General features: G+C 48.4%; 1 protein-coding gene across 1 annotated transcript; it reads right to left on the reverse strand.

The window, feature by feature from the left end:
- Positions 1 to 525: 525 nt before the first annotated feature.
- On the reverse strand, positions 526 to 10343 carry UPK1B (uroplakin 1B). The gene is made up of 7 exons (XM_065423199.1): positions 10275 to 10343; positions 9407 to 9607; positions 6431 to 6505; positions 4895 to 5017; positions 4315 to 4494; positions 2270 to 2353; positions 526 to 576 (listed from the first exon to the last, which is right to left on the reverse strand). The coding sequence occupies exons 1-7, from the start codon at positions 10341 to 10343 to the stop codon at positions 526 to 528; spliced, it is 783 nt and encodes a 260-aa protein (XP_065279271.1).
- Between the last annotated feature and the right edge of the window lie 447 nt (positions 10344 to 10790).

A 10790-nucleotide genomic window follows, 5' to 3' on the forward strand; every position in this document is an offset into this window, starting at 1 on the left:
AATGTTAAATAAACTTGGCGATTCCTGCAGTTACAGGTCTAAGTTTCCTCTTCCTTGCAGGGAGGAAGGCTCTCTGGTGTTGTGACAGCATCTCTCACTTGTACTATATACCAACAGCCTTGTGCATCAAATTTGTTCTGATATCATTTACATTAGCCCTAGTTTAAAGAAATTGTTTTCTGGAGCAAGTACATTTATGGGCCATTTCCCTTTTCAAGGCCATTTCTGGAATGATCAGAGCATCTCTCAGACTCAAGAAGTCTTCAGAACAGTGAAGGATTTGGGTCAGTGAATAGGCGTAAAAGCTACAGAACTCCAGCGAGGCGAAGGGAAGGCATGTTCTTTCTTGGAAGGATCAGCTCAGTGTACCAGTCTGTCTGGTTTTCAGGGAGATGGGGGAGGGATGGTAATGAGGGGACTGGGAGAGCCTCAAATCCTCCATAGCACAAGAGGAATAGTACAGATGAACGAATGCAGTTTCATGCACCAAGACTTCAGAGGGGTTGTTGGGAGGCCACTGGATCCTCAGTATTCAATTCTGCTCCAATAGAACATGGTGCAGATAAGAACCCAGAACTATAAAGAAAAAACGGCCGTTAGATTTTAAAAAAACCACACAACAATCCCATTGTCAGATGACATTTCAGCCTTTCAGTGGATCAGGTCAGGGATTTCCATCACCAAATCCACCCCCGGTAGCCACAGAAGGTTGCAGTCTTCACACAGGAGCCAACTCTTCAATACAAGAGTTGAGCTGGAGCAGGGCAAGCTATCTGCAGCCAACAACTCTGCAGTTCAGCACTTAATGCATTTTGTTCCACAGCCTATGTATTATTGATTTCAGTCTAGAGGTTGCTCTTGAATTTTTTGCCATGACTATTTATTTCTTAGGCAGGGCTGGTGCTACCATTAAGGCAAACTAGGCGGTTGCCTAGGGTGCCAAGATTTGGGCGCACCAAAAAGTGGTGCCCCCAATTTTTTTTTTTTTTTTTTTTTTTTTTTAAAACAGTGTTCCTACACCCCCTCCCCGAGCGCACCGTCGCCGCTCCACTTCTCCCGCCTCCCAGGCTTGCAGCGCCAATCAGCTGTTTGGCACCGCAAGCCTGGGAGGGGAGGAGAATTAGAGCGAGGGTGGCGTGCTCGGGGAGGAGGCGGAGCAAAGGTGAGCTGGGGTGGGGAGCTGCCTCACGGCTCCCCGGGCTGGGGGGGGTCTGGGGGGGGGGGGAGCTGCTGCAGGGCTCCCCACCCCAGCTCACCTCTGCTACACCCCCTCCCTGAGCATGCCGTCGCTGCTCCACTTCTCCCGCCTCCCAGGCTTGCAGCACCAGTCAGCTGTTTGGCACCGCCAGCCTGGGAGGGGAGGAGAATTAGAGCGAGGGTGGCATGCTCGGGGAGGAGGCGGAGCAGAGGTGAGCTGGGGTGGGGAGCTGCTGCACGGCTCCCCGGGGGGGGAAACTGCCGCAGGGCTGTGGGGGATGCAAGGTGGAAGTTTTGCCTACGGCGCAAAACTTCCTTGCACTGGCCCTGTTCTTAGGTGATTATTTCTCATCATGAATAGCAAATACTCCAAGTCGTGTATTTTTCTGCTCTCATGACAAGCCCAAAGAGCTTTGAAGTGGCCACATGAACACTTCCAGCAAGAGTAATTGACACTTTTCTGTGAGCAAGACTGGAGAGCTGCACAAATGTTGGCAAAGAGCAAATAAAAGGAGTGGTGAATACCCAACTGAACATCTGTTTGCATTAACAGCGGCAAACTTTTTTGGCAACATTCATCACCTACCCCTAGGCTAAGGTGGGGGAGTTCATACTTATTAGCACACTTAAGTGCTTTCACTTTGTGGGCCATGGGATCAGTCCACTGCCAGAGGCTTTTGATTTGTAGAGTTAAAAGAAAGCGAGTTAGCTATACAGTACAGAGATTTTATTCTGAACATCAGCAGGGTGCACTTATGGGGATTAGGCACAGTTGCCATTAATTTCTCAGCATGTGGAGGTCAGATCAGAACTGGTGATCTTCAGAACACAGCCTTACTTAATGGAACAGAGCTAAAGCAGCTTAATCTGCAGACTGTCCTTCAAGGCAGCCCACATCCCTTACCCTCCCCCCAAGTGTGTTCCCAATTCAGAATGGCCCTACGGTTGGATGCGGAGCTACTTGTTCTCCAGGGATCAGTCCTTTCACCAGTGCCAATCCCCATTTCCCCTCATGTTGTTGGGAGGTGGGGGGGAGGGAAAGAGGGGAAAAGAGCAGATATTAGGTACTCACAGTCCAGCAGAGAATGGCGAAGCCAAACCAGGCAACACCCCAAGCATGTCTGTCCATTGGACCAGAGATAATGTCATAGCAACCCTGTGGGAACAGAGCCAATAAGCAAGTCATGACCAGAGTTTGAGCTTTTACCAACTATGTTACAAGCTCAGATCTCTCTTGGAGAGAGGTGGGGTTCTCATTCTCCAGGAACACAAGAACACTGAACTAGCTAGTTTGCATGACATTAACAAGTAAGCTAGAACATGCTTTGATTGCAAAGCAACCACCATGGTCAGAATGTTCTACTTGGTCTTAGGAGATAGCTCACAGTTGGCATCCCACCCTAGGGCTCTGCCAACTCCCTGATACAAGAGGAAGAAATGGATCCAGATTATGGCTTTATATTCCCTCTAGAAACAGATCGCTCTCAATTACTTCAGGCCAACTTACTGTATTAACTATGCCTTTCATTCCAAATCACCAGGAGAACATGAGATTTCTGTTTTGCCAGAGGGAATATAGCTGGGGACGCCAGCCCTCTGCTAAGCTGCTAGAAGCTAAGGTCACCTGAACTTCCCCATAACCCCCACCTCCAAACATGCATCTTACATGCAGTCAGCAGTCTCTCCCTGGGAACAGGCTGCTCCACTGACTGGATACTGCCATTCCAGCTGCCCACCATGCTCCCAAAAAACTGAGCAAGGTACAGTTTACCATGCACTGCACCACAGCAGGTTGCTAGCATTTGGGAAAGGCATCAAAGAACCAACAGTTCCTTTTAAGCCATAGAAGTTGGCAAAAGCTTCCCACATAGTGCCCTATCAACATGGCTTTGTCCCTTCCCGCCTCTAGAATGGGGCCCTTTGGGTAGGTTAAGAGAGTTTAGTCACTATGTATGGGATATCAGTCACCATTCAACACTGGCTACTATACCAACCCTCTTGGTCATGAAGCCAGACACCCTCAGAATGCAATTCCTTTGGGTACTATTGTCCTTGGCTGGCAACTTGTACCAGTTCCACTGGGACAGCACCCCTCTGTTGTCTCCTGCGTTTAGGGCCCTACCAAATTCATGGTCCATTTTGGTCAATTTCACGGTCAAATATCAAAATTGCAAATTTCATGATTTCAGCTATTTAAATCTGAAATTTCAGTGTTGTAATTGTAGGGGTCCTGACCTAAAAAGAAGTAGGTGGGGGTCCGCAAGGTTATTGTAGGGGGGGTTGTGGTACTGCTACCCTTACTTCTGCACTGCTACTGGTGGCAGTGCTATCTTCCGAGCTGGGAAGCTGGAGAGCAGCAGCTGCTGGCTGGGATCCCAGCTCTGAAGGTGGCGCCACTGCCAGCAGCAGCATAGAAGCAAGCATGGTATGGTATGGTATTGTCTTGTCACCCTTACTTCTGCACTGCCACTCTCCAGCTGCCCAGCTCTGAAGTTAGTGCAGAAGAAAGGGTGGCAATACCATGACCCCCTAAAATAACCTTGTGACCTCCCTGCACGTCTTTTGTGTCAGGACCTGCAATTTGAGATACCCTGGTCTCCCCCATGAAATCTGTATAGTATAGGGTAAAAGCACACAAAAGACCAGATTTCATGTGGGGAGACCAGATTTCATGGCCGTGACACATCTTTCATGGCTGTGAATTTGGTAAGGCCCTACCTATGTCCTAAATATCAGAAATGCTCCTGTACTACTCTGTCCTGGGCCAGTGATGTGGACAGGAAACTACAGAAGTTTCTCCTCCTCAGAAAGGCTTTGGGAACTAGCAGATCTATCCTGTCCCCCTAGTATGTCATAGGCTTCCAATCCCCATTGTGTTTCAAGTGGCATGCTGCCCCCATCCCCATGAGATAATCCAGTGCTTAATTTGTGCTAGGGCTGAGCCCTGGTACCTCTAGGCTTGGTAGTTCATAGCCCCAGCACCTCTGGGCTTGCTGCATCAGTCATGAATGTAAAATAATTGCTTTAGCCCTGGCACCTCTTTTCATTACAAATGAAGCACTGAGATAATCCCACTAATCAATGAGAATTACAGTAAAAGTGGAGAGAGATTCTTGCCTTATTATTATAGTAGCCGGAGACTCCCAGTTTGCAGCCATCCAAGTTGATTGGAATTCCTTGGACATCCATGACACAGCACTGGCGTGGCCAAGGGAACTCTGAGTCACTGTTTCTGCTTCTGAACACAGACATGTAGTTCTGCCAGTCAGAGGGGCCATTCACCCCACAGCACTGATTCTGGATTTGGGAGAAGAAAGAAAGACAGAAAATTTAGATTCCCCCTGCAACACAGGGCTACAAGCATTATACAGGAGCGGACATCCAGTCCTCAGTGGTTCCCCCCTTTCTCTCTCCTTCCCCCGCACCCCCACTCCCAGAACAGTGACTAGCTTGCATCACACCAGGCATAAACAGATTTATAGGAAAAGTAACATGTTGACAGATATTTCAGGGGCCTGAAGTATCATTTGATGCACCAGCACCACTGGGATGCTGGAGGCTAGGCAGGGCCACATATGAAGATTCCAAGCCAGATTCTAGCCTTCTTTTATTACTGAAAGATTCTAGGGTGAGAATGAGAAATTCCAGAGCTGTGTAATGTTTAGATGCTATCTTTAGTTATATGAGCACTGGTCACCTGTAGCATGAGGCGGTCCCATGTCCTGGTGACACCTTCACTCATCCACTTATCATCATTGTTGGCTGGCTCTAGGTTCTGATACTTTTCCAACATTTGCTTCAGGAAGAGATTGGGTGTGAACTACAGGGCAAATGAGATAGAGAGCACACACAATGTTATTAGATTCATAGAGTCCAAGGCCAGAAGGGACCACTGTCGTCATCTAGTCTGACCTCCTGTATAACACAGTCCAGAGAACTTCCAAAACTTATTCCCAGAGCTGATCTTTTAGAAAAACATTGTCTAGCTTCAAACTTCCCACCATTGGATCGTGTTGTACTTTTCTCTGCTAGACTGAAGAGCCCATTAAATATTTGTTCTCCATATAGATACTTATAGAATGTAATCAAGTCATCCTTTAACCTTTTCTTTGTTAAGCTAAATAGACTGAGCTCCTTGAAACTATCACTATAAGCCATGTTTTCTAATCCTTAAATCATTCTCTTGGTTCTTCTCAGAGTCCTCTCCAATTTATCAACATCCTTCTTGAATTGTGGTCACCAGAACTGTGCACAGTTCCAGTGGTCACACGAATGCCAAATACAGAGGTAAAATAACCTCTCTCCCCTACTTGCCATTCCCCTGTTTATGCACCCCAGGATCACATTAGCCCTTTAAGCCAGAGAGTCACACTTGGAGTTCATGTCCAGCTGATTATCCACCATTACCGACAAATCTTTCTCAGAGCCCCTGCTTCCCAGATTAGAGTCCTCCATCCTGTATGTATGGCCTATATTCTTTGTTCCTAGATAGATACATTTAGCCATATTAAAAACACATATTGTTTGCTTGTGCCCATGTTATTAGATGCCTTTTTGAATTGAGTAGGTTTTCTGCTTCATTAGGAGTAGAGAACCAGCAAACAATTTTGGACAACTAGGTTAGTTTGGAAGTCTTCCTCCTCCAACCGGAGATGCTAGGAGTCCGAGAAGAAGGACTCTGGTATCTATGGGTTTTCTGATGCTTCCAGAGTCTGACAGCTGAACATGTCCTCAGAAGGGTTTGCTGGGGAGGCGGCAAGGGAAGAAGCTGTTTGTTAGTGTCTGGAGGTTTGTTTGGACCCAAGTACTACACATACAACTTTTTCCAACAGCTGTAAGAACCTACATGGGTCTCTCCCCTACACTAGTAATGCTCAAATGGTAGGACCAGAGGTCTTCCATCATTAACACCTACAATAGCATTATCAATATGCATCTGAAAAACAGGTCATGGTCCAGTAGCCTCAGTTAATGGACAGACTTAGCTTGCATAAAGAAAGTCTTCTTTCCTTGACCCCAAGTTATGGAATTACACATGCCCCTAGGAGACTAGACCTTCTCTTCAATGGTTCAGCAGTATCCATTACTGTCCAGTCTCTAGCCAGCCCTCCCCAGGTTTCCACTCTGCCATAGCTGCATTGTATGCTTAGAGCTTTGGCATTTTGTGGACATGTTCAAACACCCCACCTCCATCCTACTCTTGAGAGAACATGCATGGGAAACCACCACTCACAAAATCTCGATGAGTTGCTGCTGTGATGCAAGAAGCCACTTCAAATCCATATGTGACCAACATCAGAATGATATACTGGGAAAGAAGCAAAGCAGAAGGTACAGTTAGCTCTCCAACCTGGGTCTATTCTCACAACATGATGCATTTCAAAGTGTGGGGTTACAACATCAGATTCAAGGTATTTTGGAGCAGGGTTCCTTCCCCATTCCATCCTATGATCACTAACCTCCACCCGTACCCTACCTGAACAACCCTGAGACTCAGAATTAAGTTCCTCCATTGTGAGAGTCCCATTCATCCAAGTTCTACCCTGTTAACAGATACATTCCATAATCTGGATTTAAGGGAAGCCCTGTCATTAGTGATTGTCTTATTCCCTGGAGCATAAGGGTTCATATGCTCATTTTATTTGTATTCTGCCTAATGGCACTCCGACTGCTCTGATTATCGATAGTGGTGTCTTATCCTTCTTAGGAAGCAGCTACATTCTTTGCCCCACTGATACCTTGAGAGAGCAAGTTTGAGGTTCATTACAGGGTGTAGAAAATTAGTTATGTTATCAGTCTTAAAATTTGTTTCACAGAATTTCTAGATTGCTCTTTATGCTGTAGGCACAGATCAGACTTCTCCATTCTGCCTCTTTAATAGAGCTTCTGAAGAAGTAGATAAGAAGCTGCATAATGATCTGTTGACTAAGCATCTGAACACCATTTTAGCATTGTCCACGGCTTGTCCAGCAACTCCAAAACACGTCCCAACCATATAGATATTATGGAAGGCGAAGTTTCCTCACAGCAGTGATTTAATCTTACTTTGATGTTCAGTAGCCTAGGTAGAGGTATCAATATTTGATGCCACCAGCAGCAAATAATGAGGACACAAGTTTGAGTGGTCAATAGGGATTTACACTGTATGACCATGTCAAATATGCTGTTCAGGATTCTGCTGGAGACTCAAAGACCAATCAAGGCATTTGTACCACACCTGTAGCCACATGCTGCCATATTAATGTAAGGGGACTGTTGCCCCCTTACTAAAATTCAGTGGGGCTGTTTTGGTTGGCTAGCTCCCAGCACTAAAAGGGGAAGGGTTGATGGCAAATCAGGAGCCTGAGACTGACAGTCCCCAGGAACAATGGGGAGAGGCCAATGCTCCAGATCAGCCTGATTGACAGGGTGGGCAGGCTAATCAGAGAGTCAGGAGGCCAGGGGGGTCCCGTCCTCCGTCTGAACTGGAATTGCCTGGATCAGACAGGGTGGGGCTGAGCAAAGGAGAGAGCAGGGGCCCGAGCAGAGCTGCAGCCACAGAGCCAGAGCACAGCCCAGAGAGAGCAGACCTGCCCTGGGAGCAGAGCTGCAGCAACCAGAGCCAGAGGGGCCAGACAAGCAGCCAGGAAGCAGGTCAGAGCTGGGAGCAGAGTCACAGAAGCAGCCTGCAGAGCAGACCTGTCCTGGGAGCAGAGCTGCAGCAACCAGAGCCAGAGAGGCCAGAGAAGCAGCCCAGGGAGCTGAAGGCAGAGCAGCAGCAGCCGCCGTGCTGAGGCAGAGTGGAGTTGGAGCTGGAGCTGGAGCCGTCCAGAGCTGGGTGCGGTGAGCAGCTGGGGAGAGCGAGGGGGACCCTGGGCAGCAGGCCCAGCGCAGGGAGACGCCTCAGCCAAGAGGCTCTGCAGGCCAGGCTTGGAGGGGGATCATAACCCCGACCAGGCAGGGGCGACGCTGGGAAGAAGGGTCCTGCCACCTAGAGCCTGAGAGCGTCTGGCCACCGCCAGAGCAAGTGTCCAACCCACAGCGTCTCTGCAGCACAGCCAGGGCCTGAGAAGGAGGCCCGGGACCTACAAGGAACAGACTGTGAACTGCCCTGACGTTCCAGAGACACTGCTTGTGATGTTCCCTGCCACAGAGCAGGGTGATGGGTTTTCCTTTAACCTTTCCCATTTTTCCTTATTCTTTTTAAAAATTAATTGTTAATTAAACAACTTGTATTTGCTTTAAATTGTATGAAATGATCAGTGGGTCAGGGAGGTGCCCAGTGCAGAGAGAGTACCCTGGAGTGGGGACACCCTAGCCCCTGTCCTAGGTGACCACAGGAGGGTTGGGGGTCGAGCCCCCCAGGAATCCTGGGCCCAGCCTTGTCAGGGTTTACGAGGACTCTGCCAGACAGGAGAGTGGAAGGGGAGTCCTCAAGGGCAGGGAGGCCTCTGGGTAAAGGAAGTGGGAGTGAGGACTCGGATCCTTTCGCTAGCCCACTTCACCGGGGTAGTGCAGAAGCCAGGAAAGTTCCCCACAATAGCAGGACCATTCCCCCGCTTACATTAAGGTATCCCAAGGAATGGTGTGACTATATTTTCTAAAAACCCAGACAACTTTAATACAGCTACAGTCCTTCCATTGCAGTGTTTGCCTCCTCTAGAGCTGGCGACAGGCATCAGAACCCACCACAAGACCACCATTTTGATTCCTATTCCCTCAGAATCTCTCTCAAACCAACCCAGATAATGGCGGAAGGGAAGCCTGTTATGATATGAACCCCCTACTGGACTCAGTTCAGTTAATAAGGAGCCATTTCCCTCCTTTTCCCTATTGGTTTTCCAAGATTACTTTTCCCCACGATAGAACAAAACTGAGGTAGCAAGTGCCAACTTGTTTTGAAGGGAACAAGGTTCAGTCCTCCTGGTCACCCGCGGTCATGGGTTTGAGTTGTTGCTTAGTTACCATGGAAATAGTCTCCCACACTCATGTCCCTCTTCCTGGTACAGATTCCTTTTGTTTGTGGACAATGTGGCTGTCCTAGGTGTCAAAGAGGAAGGGGGTGGCCCTTTAGGCACATTGGGCCCTAATGCCATTTAAGGCCTGGACAATTACAACCCAAATCTTGAAGTTAGCGGTGTTCAACAGCTTGTGAGCACAGGGGGCAGAAGACTGGAATAACATGATCTCAGTCTGTTAACGACCTGTGGACTAATATCACTCCACTTACCACCAGCAGCATCGTCCGGTTTGACTTAATGACTCCAATGATGCCCAGGACAGACAGATTAAAGAGAGCAAAGCCAACAAAGATGCCAATCCAGGCCGCACCGTAGATGTCATCGTTATTAGTGGCTTCCAGCAGAGGATACAGAGTCTGCTGATCCGACACGAAGAAGATGCACTCTGCCGTCAGCGCAATGCCGCACATCTGAGAACCAGAAGTCAGACTCCCATCAGGTCAGCCCAAAGCAGTACCACAGCTATGTCCAAGGAGAGCTTCTATTAATCACATTCCTCCTCCTGCCCCACACACAAGGCACAAACTTCCCAGCGAGACCACTCCCTCCCCACAGGCCCACAATCCATTGTGTTCTGTCCTCCCATGGGTATTGGAAACATAAAACCCACTGAGCATGGGCCCTCTCTTCCCCAGGCCAGCACAGATCATACCTGCTGGGCTTGTCTTAAAACTAGATTTGGAGCATTCCTTTAAGAACGGCATGAACCTAACCCTTCCCGTCACTGTGGGAAGGAGCTGGGCTGGAAAGAGGAGTTCAGGAACCAGGGCTTTTCCCTCCAGAACCCATGGCACAAAAGCTTGTTCTTCTAGATGTGCTGTTGCTGCCCCTACTTCCTACCAGGCCAGGTACCCTCACCCATCCATCCCTTACAGAATTCATTTGCTTGCACGACTCAGCCTGGACCTTGACCTCTCACCTAGCCTTGCACTTATTTTATTTAGACTGAAGTGGTAACGTGAAGAATGACCCCATTGCTGGGCTGTGCCTTTTATTACAGTGCATCTGATGAGGAGTGAAGAGCCCCTAAAGAAACCATCTCTCCACCCCCACCCCTCACAGCCTCAGATCACTTACCCCAATAATCACATTGCCAAGAATTAGTAGGGCTTGGAAAAAGCGCACTCCATTATCGCCTTTCGCCATCTTCAGCTCCTCATGCAACCTGGAGGGGGGAGAAAAGTGTTCAGGACACACAAGTCTCACAGGTTTATTCTAGAAATGGACATTATCCCTGAGGAAAGCCAAACAGAACCCCACAAGCCCCCACATACACTCTTCTCCTCAGCTTCCAGTTTCAGAAGGGAAGTGTCAGTGCTGGGGAAAGTTATCCTGTTAGTAGTCTGAGCTCCCCCAGTAATCCAACTGGCAGGGAGATCAGCAATATTTGTGTGGGCTGCTGGAGATGGTTTGGGCCTTGCCTACACTAGGATTTTTACCCACCAGCTGGCAGCACCACAGTGCGAACCTGTAGCATAAGCACTATTCCACTAATGCAGCTACAGTCCCTGTGTATACCATAAAGACAAGGCATAGGAGTTAAAGAGTTGGATGGACCCTACACACGTCTTCACTGAAGACGTCTGCTCCATC

Source organism: Emys orbicularis, chromosome 1 (assembly GCF_028017835.1).
Source record: "Emys orbicularis isolate rEmyOrb1 chromosome 1, rEmyOrb1.hap1, whole genome shotgun sequence".
Classification (NCBI taxonomy): Eukaryota; Metazoa; Chordata; order Testudines; family Emydidae; genus Emys; species Emys orbicularis.